The sequence below is a fragment of the Enoplosus armatus genome, chromosome 15 (assembly GCF_043641665.1).
Source record: "Enoplosus armatus isolate fEnoArm2 chromosome 15, fEnoArm2.hap1, whole genome shotgun sequence".
In the NCBI taxonomy this organism is placed as follows: domain Eukaryota; kingdom Metazoa; phylum Chordata; class Actinopteri; order Centrarchiformes; family Enoplosidae; genus Enoplosus; species Enoplosus armatus.
In genome coordinates this window covers 9,283,497-9,302,577 of record NC_092194.1, presented here as the reverse complement: position 1 = coordinate 9,302,577, position 19,081 = coordinate 9,283,497, and the positions used below count along the sequence as shown (strand labels likewise).

Here is a 19,081-nt window from a genome sequence, read left to right as displayed (position 1 = left end):
GATATGAGGTCACCTCGGGCATTAGTCATTAGGAGGGAATGCATTGTGGCTGTTTTTAAGACATGGCAGTTGTCTGCATCCGCACTGACCACACAATGAATGCGGGCCTTAGAAAGTTGACTTGAATTGGCTTCGGTGAACAATGTGAACGGCATAGTTTGGGGGACATTTAACAGCTGGCTGCTGGACGTGGATTAGAGGCACCTTAGGGGCTCGGCAGTGGCACACAGTATTTTCATAGAGACATTTACAACTAAAAACAAAGCATTTAACTTGTTTCTTTTTAACACTAAAATGTGTAAATGTGGTGATTATTGCAAAAAAAAACATAACAGACACATTTTATATTATAATTTAGTGCATCTTTAATTTCAATAATCATCCAGTACAATGTCTCTGACTGAAATATCTGAAAATGATTGTACTTTACATGACCTTTATACATAATAATAAAACCCATGACACTCACTTGCATTATTTTTCACATGCACATTCTGTCAAGCTACTAGTTTACAACTTAATTATAGAACATTATGCAACAAACAACAGCAACACATGTACATTTACACAACACACACAGCTATGAAATGAAATGGAATTAAAAGCAAAAGTAATACTGACGGTAACGGCCAAAAAACTCTTTCAGTTCAACTAAATCAGGCTACACTATAGTTTAATAATAATACTGAAAAGGATTACACTTTGTAAACATTTTTACACACCTACAAACTCAGTAACTCTCTAAATGTGTTGAGGCAGATTATATAAGTAAACACTAAACAATAGAATAAACCACAAGAGCATTAATATTTACCAATGATTGCTTTTGATAAAAGTAGAACATACAGCATTTTAGACTATAGATAATTGTTCAATTTTTAAAATTGTGAGTGTGTGTGTGTGTGTGTGTGTGTGTGTGTGTGTGTGTTATCACAGATCTACAAAATGATTAATTATCCAACATCTACATTTCACCTCACTAAAATGCACTACAAGAAAAGATGAAATAACACTGTCAAGTGACTAACTTCAATTCCTCCTCTGTTACAACTCTCCACGTCCGCCTATAAACAGGAAGATGTCTTGAACTCCTCTGGGACGTCGCTGTCCAGTTTACAGATCACCTTGTATATGGCCTTTTTCCAAGAGGGGTCTGAATCTTTGGCTGCAGAAATGGCATTGTAAAACTCATGCAAGGTGATTTCAGAGACCTCCAGGAATCTGTCTGGCACCTGTAAGAGATGGGAAAAGTGGAACGTTAATCTAGTTAAAACCTTATTCTAATAGTGACTCTAATAGCATGTCATGTAATGCTGCGTTACAAAAATACTGAACAATCTGTCTTCAGCTTTCAGAAGTCAGAAACATGTGAAATGAAGACCTGTAGCGCAATTCTTCAAACACTCAAACTGATGAAAGGGAGCCCATCTCTTTGTTCTCTGCACACATACAATAAATGCAATGCTGCAATCATTAACTTTCATTTAGAGGCCTCTTTGATTAGCCGGTCTTGTTTTCTTGAACTTAAACTAACAACTGGTGAGTTTTCTTCCCAGGGATTCTACCCAGAACTGTCACAGCCAGGCAACAAAGCTTGATGAGCACCTCTGCCAGGAAGATTGAATATTGAAGATTATATGAAGATTAAAATGATTTGGTTCAAGACTTGAGATGGTTAGGTGTAGCTATAAACTTAGAGATAATTGTGGTTGAGTAAGGACTTGGTGTGGTTAAAGAAGGGGTAATAATCTGGGAGTGAATCAGAACTACAGCAGGATCCATAAAAAAGTCTAGATGCAAGGGATGCTGGGAGAAAACCGCCCTGCAGCCCTTGTTTCCCATCCACTGGCCAGTTAGCACAACAGTTGTTGGCATAAGTTATTTTTCTTTCCCCTCATCTCCTGACACAAAAGCATCCCTGGGAAAGGAATGTCTTGGTCCCAAGGTAAAGAAAACGGTCCCGTCCCTTTCCCACCAAACGGCCTTCTCCCTCGGAATCCACAGCGTCTTTCTCAGCATTCCGCATCAGTAGCAATCTCAGTCTCGCTCAGGCGTACTGGTCCTCTAATCCTGAGTTGTTTTAGTGGGATTTTGCGGCTTCCTCTTCCCACAGTTTGATAAAGCATCACTCTGGAGTTTAGATAATGGCTGTAAAGGCCGGCCAGCCACAGGTGCAGTGTGACAAACAGGTCAGCACACGGACATACGTGACCACAGCTACACGCTGACAGAAGGTTAGTAACTGCTGTGATAAATGTGTCAACTCAAGTGCTTTAAAGGAATATGCGTTTATTCACTTTCTATTGCAGAGTTAGATGAGAAGATTGATATCACTCTCATGTTTGTCCATTAAATATGATGCTGCAGCCAGCTCAGCTTAGCATAAAGACTGGCAAAAGGGGAAAACAGCTAGTTCTGTCCGAAGTTTACAAAATCTGCACCTCTAAACCTCACAAATTAACGTATTATATATCATTCATATCAATTCATGGTTGCCTGGCAACTGCTCAGGATTAAATAAAATATAAAATAAAATAATATATATATATATATATATATATATATTATATATATATAAATATATAATAAAATATAACAGGTTAGTTAGTGAGCTTTAGAGGAACCAGGCTAGCTGTTTCCCCCTGTTTCTTGTCTTTATGCTAAACTAAGCTAACCAGCTGTAGCTTCAATTTGACAGAAATGAGAGTGGCATCAGTCTTCTTATCTAACTCTCTGCCAGAAAACAAATAAGGATATTTCCTAAAATATCAAACTTTGGCTTTAAGATATGGAATCTGACTAATATATTTCCTCTAATTATGTTGATATAAAAAATGATGATTCCAGGTAGAGTACCCAGCGATGGATACAACTGAAAATATGTCCAATTTAAGGAAACCTTGTTTATCTGCCACAGAGTGTATATACAGAATGAGAGCAGCTTTTGACAAAACCTCATAAGCAAAAAAATCAGCTAGAATGATCTCGATGCTAACAATACAAACTGCAGCATAAAAGAATGAATGACTAATGAGTGACACTTACGTGGAAGTCATTGGCTTTATTGTAGTGCATGTTCAGTGCCCGGAACAGCTCTGAGTCCCTGCTAACTGTAATGTCTTTGACGTCACTGATGCCGTCCACGATGGCCTGGCGGGCAAACTTCTCCATCTGGATGTAGTAGAACTCCCTGAAGTTACTGAACCACTTGATCAGCTGAGAGGTGATGCAGCGGTTGAACTGGAAAGAAAAAAAATAGCATTCATAAGTTTACAGCAGAGGATTAAAGGGACCATCCTGCAGCCGAAGCCCCCTGCATTCACAATAATCTGTCCAGCTGAAGTGTCCCTGAGCAAAACAATGAATCCGTAGCAGCCCCAGAAGTGTGTCCCTGACCTTTGATCTCCCCGTGAAGAAGGCAGAGATCACCCTTTTCAGGATAAATTAAATACGTAATTTCAGAATTCAATTTCAGATTTCAGTGAGAGCATACAGAAATTAAAAAATATTAATCTCCATGCTTCTCAATTAAAATTCAAATGGCTGCTTTTGGATTTGTCACCCTTTCCATAACTTGTTTAATATAAGTAATTTTTTTTTTACATTACAGTAAAGAGGCAGGAGAGAGAGAGAGAGGATGATATGCAGCAATGGGTGCCCCCACCCTTTCCATAATTGACTGATAATCTGCATTTGGTACCTGTAGGGCAAAATGCCACCAAATGGCCTGTCACTCTACGCGACATTAATTGCTCTGATCCTTTCCCACCAATGTCTGGGGCGAAAAAACATCTGTCAGGGCTCTGTATTTCTAAACTCAGTCTTGACATTAGTCTTGTTATTCTATCTCCTCATCCAGAAAGACAGAAAAAAATGCCTAAGGGCTGGGCAGGCATCAAAGACGCTTCTTCTCTCTGGTGTGGTGGGTGAGAAAGCGGCAGCATAAGGACAGAAGGAAGCTTCCCTCTCATTGACTCGGGCTGATAGGATGGAATCAGACACTGGGATTAGGTGCTCTTTTGTTCAGTGCCACTTCCCACCACAGGATTGTAAGCAAGGAGGAGACGTTCGCAGGGCTGCAGCAACAGCATCCTCCCCCCTGACCCCCGGGGGTCAGAGCAGATTGAGAGGCAGGGGCCCGCACTGGCTCAGAGACCCAGGGCCGTGGTGGAAGGAGACAAGATAGGAGAGGGGATGGAAGAGAAACTCGAGAGGTGTTTGGAGAAAACTGGAAGGGAAGCAGGAGCGGCGGCATGACTGGGAACTTGTAATATAAGCGGGAAAAAGAGTAAAAAGAAGGGAGCAGGGATAAATAGGATGAATGAGAAGAGCTAACAACAGGACACAGATAAGGAGACAAGAGAAAAAAAGAGGACATAGAAGAGGAGGCATGACACGAGACCAAGGCCAAAATACACAGGATGTTGTGTTTAGGGCCAGCTCACCGCCGCCTGGTTGCTGCACAAGTCTCTAATACCAACTCTCTGTTGACACTCAATAGCAATGCCTTGCCTACAGAGTCCTTTGTCACTCCATTTGCTGACTGGAGTGGCTTTTTTAAAGAGAGAATGCCCCTGTATCTCCCTCTGCCCCCAGGACATACTAGCAGCTCAGTGGCTTTGTTATTTAAACCCTCTGCGTTTTTGTTTCTCTCCTCCGACACACTGCTGATTTTTCTGTCCCAAACACACACTGACAAGTAGATACCGGGGAGCCAAACGCAGGACAAACAATCCTGCAGGTTGTTTGACACATTAAATAAAAAGCGAATTCTTTTTTTATCCATCAAAAACTTACCTTGACATCAGGGAAGAAGGTTTTCAGCACGTTGGAGCTGGGGTAGCGGGTGTAGAAGAACATTAGCTTTGCCTTCTTCAGATGGCTCGGGGTGAGGCCCTCCTGGATGTTCACATTTACGTTAAGGCAGAAAAAACTGTTAAATATAACACGCATATATACAGTCCTGTGCAAAGTGATAGCAGAGCAGAGTATTGTGTTGCCTCAATCTTCAGCTAAATTGAATTTCCCTAAAGAACAGCTCGGCATTAACCAGGGAGTCAATAATGACCCTAACATGTGCTTATTGGCAAAACAGAATTACGAATTAGATTAGGGATTTTTAATTAGAGAGCGAAGCACTTCATGCCTGGCAGTTAAGACAGCTTGTTTTGAAATGTTTTGAAAAAGGAGCTGACTTTCTGATATAATTAAGTCGATTTAAAGACAACATATGTTGCTATGTATTTTTTCCTGGGAAAAAAACCTGCAAAAAACGGGATATTTTGTAAAACTATTACAAAAAAGTAAAAACTTGCAGATAATTTGTTTTATGTTGATGTTTTAAATTGTTTCTTGCATTATGTGGTATATTTAAAATAATTTCAAAGTTGTAAAATGTGTTCAACGCACAGTATATCGCAACATATATTTCCTTTATTGCAAATATCAATAAATTCAATACCTTCTCAGGTTTCCCCTTAAGGCAATGAAGACGCTCAGGCGCGTTTCCTCTGTAGTCCACCACCACCATGCCTTAGGTCATAATATTTCCTTATCATGTCACCACGCCATACATTTTATTAGGGAACCCTACCTTTGAAATAAGGAAGTTGGGATGAAAGATTCATGTGGTATTGTTCAAAGAGAAGCAGAGCTCTTTGCACTGTAAAGCGAATCCTGAGAGGCATCGCGTAATACTCCTCTCTAATGCGTTGCGACACGAGAATCAACAAAGCTGAACACTTCTGTGACTATTTCAGGATCTTTTTTTAGGATAATTTACTTTATTATAATGAAAAGAAATAAGAAAGAAATTATTTATTTCAATTAATTTAGGCAAAGAGGGTAGATATTATTCTAATCATATTGATTGTGGATGTCGGGTGTGATATTACAAATATATATTTTAGTTTCCAAAGTAATGCCAGATTTTTCCCTGAATAGTTGTCTCAGGGTGATTTTCTTTGAGTTCCTATGAGGCAAAAATACTGTTATCTTGCACTCTATTTCAATCATGCACATTCGGAGAGGTAAACAACAACAAATGCTCAAGACAAGAGCTCAAGTGTTATGGTTGGGAGGCACTTTTGATTTCCACCAGCACTCAGATGTGACCTTTTAGATGCACCCCTATCACTCTGATGATGGAGAAATAGATCCTGCACCTTTTCAAGTCTGAAAAAACGACGCTTCCTGAAACAGAAACCGATGCTTTCTCTGCCTTTGAAAAATTGGCTTTTGTTCCTGGCAATTCTTATCAAAGCCTTGTATTCCTTTTTATTTGTCTTTTTCTTAACTTAAAGTCATTACTCGGCTCAGATTAAAGAAGACGCCATAATTTTCTATGGGGTTAGCAAGATCAAAGAAAAAATTCTCCTTGAAGTTTGTTACTAGAACTGCCCATGCTGCAACGAACCTCAACCAGCCATTGTTCACATGGAGGAGCTGAAATATAGAGAGTTTGTATAAAATAAAAAGGTAAATACAGTATATATAAGAGATTATCAAACACACCCTGCTGCAGTGGGAACAGAACAGAACAGTATGATGTGACATCGAGGTTTTCACTCCACATTTTGACTAAATAAATTTATAATAAAATGTAGTCATTCTATAATAGCTGTTTTGAATTTAAAGCCACATTTTTTGCTCACTGCACTTTCAACCAACATAAGTCAAAAACAAACATCTGTCTGTATTTTCTATCCTCATTATTAAACAATATAGTTTTTAATCCTGCATCAAGAAAAGGCAAAACGCTTTAAGTATGTCTTTTAAATGAAAGGATATGTTGAGTGACATGTAGGGGTTTCGCTCAGCCATGCTCTGCAGTTCACCGCACTCGATCTTGACATGAGGGAGACACAGATTGTCGACTGTCACTGCCCCCAGGGCGGAGGGACGAGGGTGGTGGCCGAGGTGGCTGGATGTCACCTTGGACCTCATGGCGAGGGTGTCCCACGGCAGGTCCACTGAGTCTGGGGAGGTCCTGTCCATTGAAGGGGGCATGCAAGGGAGACCCCCAAAGTTGGAATGGGGCCCATACTTAAGAAGATGCTCCAGGATCTGACTGTCATGCAGAGGGGTGCTGTAATTGAACTGAAATGGTGTCTGGTGCACAGGATAGGGCCTCTTCACCGTTGGGGTGACTGAGCTCAGAGGGGTCACTGCTGGCTTGCGGACCACCAGGGACAGCGCCTCTGTCTGGTCCTGTGGGCTTTGAGCCTCGGAGCTTTCATAATACTCCAAAGAGCGGGATTTCACTGCAGCCTCCTCGGCCTGGGGCTGCTCCTGGGTGGAGCCGGCCTGCTGGCTCTTCCTGTCTGCCCCCACGCTGATCTGCATCTCTGGAGATGAGCACATGCGCTGCTGGGGGGACATGTCCAGCCCTGTGGAGGACACCTTCTTGAACACCCTGTCCACACAGTCATTCACAGCCCTGGAGAGCTCCTGCTTCAGGGCTTCCTGTAGGTTCTGACTCTCTCTTTGGTGCACCAGATAACCAACTACTTTCATTCTGTCCTTACACTCTGCAGTCACTCTGCTGTTCTTCCTCTCAAAATCATCTTCACTGCTTATGTAGCGCGACTCTGTGCTTTCGCCCAGGGCGTCATGCTCAACAGCGACTTCTGTCTCATCTGTGTCGTTGTGTTCAGGATCTTCCTGGTTGTAAACTTGAAGGAACTTTTCCTGGAGCTGACGCAGGAGCCTTTGCATGCTGTGGAGCTGCTCTTTCAGCTTGTGACACTCCTCATCCTTGGTGTTGCAGTTATCACTATTGCTGCTTCCAGGTCTTCTGTTCGCTGGCCCTCCAACACTGTGTTCCTGATGCTGAGGCAACCTCTGTTTACGTTTGTTCTCCCTGTATGCCTCTCTGGCCTCTCTGGTGTCTCTGGCATCTGTGTCAGGCCTCTCGCTGTCTCCATGCTGCCTGCTGTTGGGAGAGCCCGCCATGACCCTGATAATGTTCTCCACTCTGGCCCTCTTGGCCTGCAAGTGGTCCGTCATGGGATGCTCCCCCTCCAGGCTGGCTCCTGTGGAAACGTGAGCACTGGGAGAGGCAGCTTCCACCGTGCTGTCCTTTGAGGAGACGCTGCTCTGGTCCTCCTGGCTGGAGTCAGCAGCAGCGGAGCCAGAAAGATAGAAATGGCTTTCATCTAGAGCCCTCTTGTTGTGGATCGTCTTGCGGAGGAGCTGAGAGATGATTGATCCGCTGGAGTATGAGGCCAGAGGCTCGTCATACATGTTTCTGCGGAAGCACGGCAACATGACATCAGGTTTGTCCTCCTCCAGGCAGGCTTCACTGGAGTTGTGCATGTTCTGGTCGGGAAGACTGAGGTTCATGCTCACTGAGACAACTGGTGAGGGCTTTGGCTACACACGATGCAGAATCAGAGTTAGTCTAATGCAAGAATCTGAAATGACAGAAAAATGGAAAACAGTTAAGATGATGAATAATTAAGAAAGCATATTCAAAATGAGATAAAATTTGTTTTTAAACCATATTTGTGTCTTTTTTTATATTGCTTATGGTCTTATGATCATTTTAAATGAAAAAAGACATCTTAAACATCTTAATGTTTTTTCATTCATTGCATTTGAATACACGGATGTGAAAATAGCATGTAATGCCTCTTTATGCTTTGGGTAGATAGCAAAGATCAAGTATATTAATTTGTAAAATGATTACACTAATCTAATAGATACAACCTTCACAGGCAATTCTGTCATTTTGTTTATAAATCTTTAAATTACACTTGTGATTTTAAAATTACTACATTAACAAGCAAATATAGAATTACTGTCACATATGATGAAAAATCAAAGAACGCTGCCTTATTCGCAAGATCCTCAGATCTGTAAAAAAAAAAAAAGAAAAGAAAGCCTTGATCCTTACACAATAAGGGAGTGCGTTATTTTGTATCATTTGATCTTGGGGTTGTAATAATGGTAAAAACAAAGGATAAAAAGAAAAATTGTGATGTACCCATGAAAGGTAAATTTCAGCTCATGAAAGCCACAGACCACACACAAGAAATGGCTCTGCGTATACAATATTTACAGGAGAAAATATCATGAAAACCTTATTATTTTTTTATAGTTTTCATCTTAAGGAATGATCAAGGGCTGATCTTCAGTGCTAAAAATAAAAAGCTCAAACGTCTGATTCTGCGGTCACTGGCTTCATTCAGTGTTTGTTTTCGAATATTTTCGGTGCTGTAACGCAAAATATCCTCACACAATGAGCTGCAAGTATTTTGTTTAACTAATTAAAATGACTTCTGTATATACAAATGGAACAGATGGACTTGAAAAGAACAAATTCAACATTATATTTCTACATTAGACAATGTATTCAATGGATCAGTCCCACTTCTGTTTCTACTTCTACTTCTGTTTACTTTTAATATAAATAAACATTCTATCAGAATACCTAAAAACAAGTAGACTTACTTTTTCCACAAAGCAAAGTTTGAGATCATTTAACTCTCCTATAATTTGTGGACAGCAGAAGTAATTTCAATGTTTCCTTTGCTCTTTATAGTTTGTAAATTTCCTGCAATATGACAGGCTGTAGACCTGCTGTTTGTGGATAAATTGTGAATTTCCTGACCCCCACTGCTCGAAGAAGAACCTACATTTTAAAGTTGAATTGTTGATTAAATTAAAAAATTGGAAACTAATTTATATCTAGAGAAGGTGCAGACTGGTTTGATTGTCTACTGTTATCCTAAAGAAAATAAGCCAAACAAAATAAACCAAGCACACCAAGTATTTTTAAGTTGTAAAACCTGTCAGTCAATAAACACTTGACAACTCCATTAAAAACTCACCAAACGTGATTATAGTTGCCAGCTCTAATGTAAAGGCGTGCGTGCAAATCTCTCTCATGTAAAAACCACTAAACTGAAGTGATGAGTTTTGAGGCGAGGTGAGCTGCAGGCATGCACTTTGTCACACTCTCACGGGGCTGCAGTTTAACCACGGTTCACACACACACACACACACACACACACACACACACAGAGTGAGCGGCAGTGACGGGACCTTACCTGTTGCGCTGGGGCGTGCTGCCGAGCTGATGGCCTGTTGCAGACTGTGAGTTGGACAGTCGGAGTGCAGGAGAGTCAGAGTCGATGCATCAAACGCAGCTGGGGCGTGGCTATGCGAAGGCAATGAGGTGGTCGCCCATCACCCACAATATGTCAAGTGGAGGAAAGTATTTGTAAGGTGTTGGAGTTATAGACTACTCATAGTGGTTGGAAGGTGGGCTTCAAAACGGATGAAGTCTACTGATTTACAAAAAAAAATAACACTGGCTGAGGCAGACATTAATATTAATCTGTAACCGGAAATAACAAGAACTCGGTCAGCATGATGTGCATGTATACATGATGTAGGCCTACATAAATTAATATAGACTACTCTATTGGTGGCCCAGCAGTGAAACGGACAGGATAAAACACAAAGCACACATAAACACAAAGACGACACGAGTGACAAGTTCAATAAATTAGACGAATAAAAATATGGAAATAAGAAAAAAAATCCTATTATTTTTTTAAGTTGAAAAAGTAAAAGTAATTTAGCATTTCGCTATTCTATTATATGTTTTTACATTGGTACCTGTAGACGTTATCTTATTGTATCTCTGCTGTGTTCTGTTCTATTATATGTTTTTATATTGATACTGTTGTTAATTTCTTCTTCATTCCCCAGATGTAGGATGATACGATGATGGAAGGAAACTCCGCTGATACTGACTTTTCACATAATATTGTTTATTTGCATCAAAGATCAGGATCAACAGGCATGCGCATCTTGACCTGTACAGCACCCGTAGCCGAATCAGTACTGCTGCCCCGAGCACTGTTCAAGCTCGTCTTTTATACCTTTAGACATACATGGGGTCCTACTATAACACACGAGTCTGTAAACTTCCGTTTCCCATCTAGGGGTCAGGAAAAGAGACCTCTCAGAATGACCTTTCACATACCAAGGAAGACGCCTAAACAACAATAAATCTTATCTTTATGGGCCCCAGCATCTGCTAGTTGTTTACCTGGAACATTGCATACATGGCAACTTTGAACTGCATATCATTTTATGAAAAGACTACTTTTATGATTGGTATCAAATAATACACATCAATACCTGTTGGCACTGACTTATCTATCTTATCTTATTTCTATTGTGTTCCATTCTCTGTTTTACGTTGTTAGCTGTAAGCTATCTGTAAAGATGGTTGAAGGTGCACTTTATTTACACTTTATTTATGTCTCAGTGGCCAGTAGTCACAGTAGTGTAGAGCATGGTGTAGAGGGGGTCAGAGGGGACCACAGTGAGCACCCCCCCACCCCACCCCCACCCCTCCAGTCGGAGCACTTGGTTTATCCCACACTACTTCCTTAGGTTCTTGCGCGTGCCTAGCTTGTTGGTGTGACCATAGTTTCCGCTGACAGGCTGCTGTCACACAGCCACCATGTTATCCCATTCCCGGTGTCTCACCAGGAACTTTGGCCGTTCCCTCTCTGCCATCCGCCAGGTAGGCAACAAGCAAATAAAATGTTGTCATTGCCACTCGCGATAGGACTCCTCGCTGTCTTTGGCCGCGGGCGAAGGCGCAGCTTCGGTCTGTTCAGCTCTATCACAGCTAGCATTAGCATTAGCCAGCTCGCTGCTGCTGTAGGCCACGGTCAGGCCGTAACATTGCAAGCCAAGGACAGTATGACACTTTCCTCCACAAGTCTTTGCGGCAGTCTATATTTAAGTTAAAAGCAGTCCCCTCTCTATTAGGGTACTCTCGCGTTATGACATGAATGTTAAAGGTGTTTGACATAAGCAGAACGTATCTGGTCCATGTTCATGTGCAGTTAACGCAAACTTATCCAATAATATGTATTTAGCTAGCAAGAACATGCTAGCCGCACTAAGCTAAATGTGCGGGTAGGTTTGCTAGGCGCTTTAGCTGTCATGCTGAGGTCATATTGTGGTTTATGAGATAAAACAACTCCAGTTTCCCTAACTTAATGGAAGTATTAAGTTCATGTTACTTTTCATTTAGAGTGTAACTTTCTGAAGCTGCATTGGAAGCTAGATCATCAAAGTCAAATGTCAGTGAAGTCCTAGTTAGTGTTTAATCGTCCGCGTGTCAGTAAGATTTGTAGTAGATCATTAAGCTCTAATTCAGCTGCTCAAATGAAAATCTCTTTTATGCATTTGCAGGTTCAGTTCTCATGCATAAACACAAGCAACCTGTTTGCTAGATAATTTTATTGATTATGTCAAAGGTCATCGTCTAGCACGTATAAGTGACCTTTGACCGACGGCACTCACTTCTCTCCCTGTTGACTTTATTGACATTTATTTACAATTCCAACTGTTATAGGTTATCACTGTTAGACATAGTTAATTAACTTGATATCAATGTTGATTTATGAGTGTGTATTTATCCAGGCATATTATGCTTGTGAAACGTTGAAGAGTTGTTATTCTGCACAAAACTTCTCATGTTAAAAGTTGCAGATGTTTTTTAATGCTTGACTGCGTCTTTCCACAGGGGAATAATGTGTTAGCTCGTCGGACCACGGCAGGTATGTGTGCTTACTGTGCAAGCATGAAGTCTTAAATCCCAGTCTTTGCTTTGGGATAGTACTGCTGCAAGAAGTTATTAACACACCGCTCTTGTCCATTTTCTACAGCTCTGTCAGTTAGCCATTCTGTCACTTTCAACAACAATGTGTAAGTACACTAACTCATAAAAACACTAAACTATTTGAAGAGACAAGGAACTTTCTGGTCAGAATTTGATCTGATCTGATCTGTGTTGCTTATTTCTCTTCAGTCTTCTGCCCTGAGTCATGAACCCATTTTCAAATTATCTGTATCTCTGTCTGTTAGTCAGCAATTGTCTCAAATTTAAATGAAACAGCAAATATTGCACATGTATAATACACAGACTCTTACTGGTTAATTAATTGTTTTTTGGGGGATTTTTGTTACTTGTCTGATTTTATTTTATTTTGTTTTCAGAAAATCTGATCCCCGGTCCAGCGTCTTCCAAATCCAGTACTTCAGGACGTCTGTAGCCTACAGTATGTTTGAGCCTGCATGCCTTTTGTTTCTACACTTATCTGAATATGAAGCACAACCACTGACGTGTGGATTGAAGAAATGCATTTCCTTTCAACTTGTCTTTTTTCTCCAGGAGATGAAGTTATCACAGTTAAGACCCCTGCGTTTGCAGAATCTGTCACAGAGGGGGACGTGAGGTGGGAGAAAGGTAACTTCTTTCACTAATGAATATGCGTTAGTTACTTCTGATAAAGATAGCAGCCTAATAACAACCAATCTAAACAAAAGGAAGTAAATTTATACTCAAATGCTTTTTCTCCTTACAGCTGTTGGAGACACCGTCTCGGAGGATGAGGTGGTGTGTGAAATTGAGACTGATAAGGTAAAACTAAGTAAATGTCATACAAATTCATTTGCTGGCAATTGTTGATATAAGTAAACATGAATTAAAATAGCATGCCACTTTACCTTTTAAAAATCCATATTTGTTGGTGCTGACTTGTGTGGGAGATAATAAAACTGGCAAATTATTACTCAAGTGTGTCCTTAGCAAACATTTTTCAATAATGGCTTATACAACTGTAACAACCACTTGTGATGATAGTTAAGTTTATATTTAAATAAATGCATGCATTCATTAGTTTGGCACCAGCCAAATTGCAGCATATATGCTATTTAGCAAATATCCTTGAACTTTTTACGTTTCTGTTTTGATGTTTTTGTTCTGTTCCCTGCTATTAGACATCAGTGCAGGTTCCCTCTCCTGCTGCCGGAGTGATCGAGGAGCTTTTGGTCCCAGATGGAGGGAAGGTCGAGGGAGGAACTCTGCTCTTTAAGCTTCGAAAAGGAGGTCTTAAATATTGTATTTATATTGAAAAATGTACAAAAAATAGTATTATTAGGATAATACTCTATATATGTCAGTTATGTCCTAACTGTTCACCTCTGTGTCTTTAGCTGGTGCTCCCAAAGCTGCAGAAGCTCCAAAAGCCGAGGCCCCAGCCGCTGCAGCCCCCCCACCTCCTTCTGCTGCTCCTCCTCCACCTCCTCCCCCCTCAGCTGTGGGCCCCATTCCCACCACTATGCCCCCTGTGCCACCTGTGCCAGCACATGCTATGGACACCAAACCAGGTTAGTTGTAATGAGACAGACGGTCTGTGTCATGTGAGAACTGTTTTGCTTGACATCTGTGCTCTTGACCTCCAGCTTACATGATTCATCATTGTTCGGCTTTCTGTATGCAGTGGCTTTCACCAGTTCCACTGAGCTGATGTCTAGAGATGCTAACTGCTTCTTTACGGCTTTTTCATAGTTTCAGCCATCAAGCCCACTGCTGCTGCAGCTGCACCTGCGGCCCAAGCAGAAGGAGGGGCTAAAGGAGCCAGGACAGAGAGCAGGGTAAGGTGCAAAAATCACCCCAACACCTACAAAATATTCACTGTTAAAACTGTTTTCTGAGTTTGCTAATTCAAAGTCGTGTTTTTTTTAAATTTTAGGTTAAGATGAACCGCATGAGGCTGAGAATTGCCCAGAGACTGAAGGAAGCCCAAAACACCTGCGCTATGTTGACTACGTTTAATGAGGTCGACATGAGGTAGGAAATTCTGAATTCGTTAACCTACATTATTACGCCCTCAATGCTATTTTAGATAAGTGAGAAAGGTGCTCTGCTACATTAACACACATAAATAGAAGCCATTTAGGGAAAAATAATTTATTGAGTGTAGGAATCCAAATCTGTTCAAATATTTCTAAACGTGTTTGTAAGTGTGCATGCATATGCATTACATATACATACTGTATGTACTGTGTGTCTGTGTTAAAAGTCAAAACAACACTTGCACAAATGGTTATAGATCGGAATCTGCCCGGTAGGAAAAGCTTTTTGAAACCCAATATCCTCTTAAACACTGGAATGTAAATATTTGGTCGTAATGCCATCTAAAACGAAGATAAGAATTGTTAAAACAGGTTTTATTAATTTATAAGGAAATGTTGTTGTCTGCACTTGCCCCCTGTGCTGAAGAGGACACTTTGAGGATTTCTTTTCCCCGCAAATGTGTGGTGTCAGCTTTCGGCTATTCAGGGTTTTCTATGTATCCTAATTGGATTGACATTGACGGTCTGGAGGAAGACTTCCCAGGCTAGGGCTCATCTGGAGCCGAAGGAGCTAGTCAGAGCAGGAGGCTGGAGCATCTGTAGGGGCCCACAGAGACCTGCGCTCTGAGTGGAAGAGCTGCCTCAACCGATATGGGCTTTTATGACAGCCCAATAAGATTTACAGGCTCTAGAAAGTGAAGATTTTTATCGCTTCTTCTCTCCTTTCTCGGAGAGTCTGTGTCTTGGGAGGGGCTAATTATGTTAGCGGAGAAACCCTAGAGCTTCAACTGGGTTAGAGACAGGAAAACAAACAATTAAAAAGAGAGATACAAGAGAAAAATGAGCAATGGTGAAACGATTAGCAGGCCAATTTTAATAGCTTTAATTCACCACGATCTGTAACAGCATTCTTTTATAGCCATGAAAAGCTGTTTTGTTTTTTTCCCCTTGAAAATGATGTTAGATTTATGACCTGTGTCTTTCATAACATGGTCACAATATTTGACAAACTATTTTCATGGAGTTTCTAGTATCTCTGTTTCTAGTGTATCTTGGAGTTTAGTATACCTTAAGGCTTCTATTTAAATGTGAAAAAAGCAAAGGCCATGGATTGTCTTATTTTAGCTAATACCATTTTTTTAATGAAAATCATTTACAAATTGCTGCTCTGTTTTTTGCACATACAGTGACAAAGCAGTAACCAACTGCAAAATATGTTGAGTACATTGAAAAGGATTTTAATAACGTATGAAAAAACAGTTAATCTGTCTGAAGCTACAGTCAGCCCATCAGTGCACAATATTATTGCATATAGTTGACACTACTCTGTGTCGCTAGATGATGTTTTGTATGAATATGTATTAAAATCCCCAGATTTTCTGCTGATTTTTTTTCTCTTAAAATTTCCTCCTTTATTTTCATAACTGCCACTAACCCTGCTTGTTGCCTTAATGCCAAATTGTTAGCTGGTCCATGCATTTTTTTTCTATTTCCTTACAGCAACATCACAGAGCTGAGGAAGACTTACAAAGATGCCTTCCTGAAAAAGCATAACATGAAGTTGGGCTTCATGTCTGCGTTTGTGAAGGCTGCTGCCTACGCTCTGGCTGACCAACCTGCTGTCAATGCCGGTATAGATGGAACTTTTAAAAGACTGAGAAACCTCACTTGTGGTGGCAGTTTTGACTGTTTCTTTGCACGTCTGGTATCAAGTCACTGCAATTGTGTCTGGTGAAGAAAACGATTTACATTTCAGTACATTCATTGCCAAACCTCAAAACCAACACTAACTTATTTACTGCATTTAGACCACCCTGGCCTACTTAGATAGACCACAATGAACCAGGGGTGGTCCAAATTTCTAGCTTGTAAAAATCTGAAATAGTCTTGGTTTCATCTTCCATGGCTTTTTACTTGCATGTGACAGAAAGAGCACACATGAAAAGGAAATTGATCTTGGTGGCAAACGTAGTGATGATTTACAGTTTAAATCATTATACATATTTTTGCTTTCTTTGTGTTTTCAGTAATTGATGACACAACCAAAGAGATTGTGTACAGGGACTATGTTGACATTAGTGTGGCTGTGGCCACACCAAAGGTAAGACAAGTGCATTACATTGTAATGTGTAAGTGCTTGATAGCCCACTTGTCTCTAATGTGAAGGGCAGAAAATTCAGTAATATGACTTCTCTCTCAGGGTCTGGTGGTTCCTGTAATCCGAAGCGTGGAGGGGATGAATTTTGCTGATATTGAGAAGGCCATCAATATGTTGGGGGAAAAGGTAATGTTTTATATCACATGCTATGACACATTTGAAGTCACGTGGTTTTGTTTTTTACACTTGTTTAAAGGTTCTTATCTTGAGATTTCCTCATTATGTGATGTAACTGTGGATGTGTGTTTTTAGGCCCGCAAGAATGAGCTGGCTGTTGAGGACATGGATGGAGGAACCTTCACCATCAGCAATGGTGGCGTGTTTGGGTCCATGTTCGGCACACCTATAATCAATCCACCACAGTCTGCTATTTTAGGCATGCATGGCATCTTTGATAGGCCTGTTGCAGTCGGTGGCAAGGTTAGTGTCCTTCATGTTAAACATGATCATTGTGTACAAAAATAAGACAACATATTTATGTATTATATAGATCAAAGAGTAATTGAATTTATAAATTTGTTGTTTTGGACAAAGACATTAATGATTAGGTTACAACATACTTGACAAAGAGTATTAGATATAATTGGGCTTGGTTTGACAAATCTCTACCATACATTACAGCTCTGTTTGCCAATTATTAAAGCTGGTGTAGGCAGTTTTCTGGAAAAGACAAAAAGAATTTGTAAATACAGCTTTCCCCACTCTGTTCTACGCCCCGCCCATCAGACGAGAACGGACACGTCCACACGCTTCATAGCACACGCAACGCAAACTTGATTGTAACTCCAGGCAGACAAGCCAGCGAGCCAGCCCAGGAGTTGACAGTCAACCGGTTGCTTTTTACATAGCTATTAAGTGACCTTCAATTGCCATGGCAACTTTTCCTGCTCTATTTTCCGATATTGTATCAGACCATCTCTTTCTTAACGGCCGTGCACGTGCATCTGCATTCGTAGAGGAAGGGTCAACAGCCAATAGGAACGTCCTCTCTTTGAAACTCTCTGTGATTGGCCAAAATCTCCCATCACGGGCTAGACTTTCTGAAGCCTTAAAACAGCCATGAGGAGGTGCAGAAGTCTAGTTTCCGCTCAGACCACTTAAATTACAATATACTGAAAGCTTATTATGTATTTTTTGCCCACTGAGGCCAAAATAAAACTGCCTACCCCAGCTTTAAGTATTCACTAGTGTGAGTATTTCTAATCTTGCATGCATTGACTGATAATAATCCACACCCAGTGACAGTCAGCAGTTCTCTAAAATTTGTTTTCCAAAAGTTTTTTTTTTTTCCAAGGAAAATATTTTGAATGTTCTAGTTGAGCACATCACGGGGGTCTTATGCTTGGCCTGTAAAACTATATAGTCTCACACTAATGCAAATATTACATGATAACACGGGATACAGAGGTGTGAATGATAGACATATATCAAATTAAGCTTATTTTATTGTTGTATTCATCAAGTCAAACTAAACTTAAAGAAATGTATGCCCTTATTGTTTTAGTATATTAGAATTTGGTCTCAACAATTTCTCTCTTGTTTAGGTGGAGATCCGTCCCATGATGTACGTTGCCCTGACGTACGACCATCGTCTGATCGATGGAAGAGAGGCCGTCACTTTCCTGCGCAAGATCAAGTCAGTGGTGGAGGACCCCAGGGTGCTGCTCCTTGACATGTGAACCTGTGTGAACTCCAGGCCCAACCAAACAAACCACCCTACACAAACAGTGGCTGTACTCACCTGATGAACATTACCGTAACTGCAGTTGATGTATTGTTGTATTGGTTAACTAGAGAAAAAAAAGGATTTTGGGAGAACAGTTGGGTTGTGCAATGGACATGTGTATGGCTGGCAGCAATGAGAGGGTTGGTGCTCTTGTGGAGAAAGGTCAGGGTCTGAGGTTTCTGTGGTGCTGGTCTCTAGATCAAAAAAAAGGATATTCTATAACTAATGTGCGCCATATGTCATTTTCTACACACAACGGAAACATTTTCAACTTATTGTGAGATGGCAAACATAGATAAACTGCATAATATTGTTTCATTATTTTGGTTGAGAGAAGAACAATTAGCACATATTGGGCCAGAAACCAAGAAACACTATGTTCTAAGATGTCCAAAGTGAAGAAATCTTCTGAATTTGCCATCTGTTTCACTAAGATGAGGAAAGTTCTCTTTATGCTGTGTAAGAAAGAATATTTAAGAAAAAAAGAGAGTTTTAAACAATAAAAGCTGCATTACTCGACTGTA

At 40.6% G+C, this 19,081-nt stretch overlaps 2 protein-coding genes across 2 annotated transcripts; one reads left to right on the top strand and one right to left on the bottom strand.

Moving 5' to 3' along the window:
* Positions 1-1,064: 1,064 nt before the first annotated feature.
* On the bottom strand, positions 1,065-8,343 carry prox2 (prospero homeobox 2). Its single transcript, XM_070920409.1, has 4 exons — positions 6,790-8,343; positions 4,798-4,905; positions 3,046-3,240; positions 1,065-1,232 (listed from the first exon to the last, which is right to left on the bottom strand). The coding sequence occupies exons 1-4, from the start codon at positions 8,341-8,343 to the stop codon at positions 1,065-1,067; spliced, it is 2,025 nt and encodes a 674-aa protein (XP_070776510.1).
* Positions 8,344-11,432: 3,089 nt separating this feature from the next.
* dlst (dihydrolipoamide S-succinyltransferase) lies at positions 11,433-19,081 on the top strand. The gene is made up of 15 exons (XM_070920411.1): positions 11,433-11,545; positions 12,560-12,593; positions 12,702-12,741; positions 13,033-13,094; positions 13,208-13,282; positions 13,401-13,456; positions 13,816-13,924; positions 14,032-14,205; positions 14,387-14,472; positions 14,571-14,668; positions 16,174-16,304; positions 16,701-16,774; positions 16,874-16,957; positions 17,084-17,251; positions 18,376-19,081. The coding sequence occupies exons 1-15, from the start codon at positions 11,483-11,485 to the stop codon at positions 18,508-18,510; spliced, it is 1,389 nt and encodes a 462-aa protein (XP_070776512.1). The 5' UTR covers positions 11,433-11,482; the 3' UTR covers positions 18,511-19,081.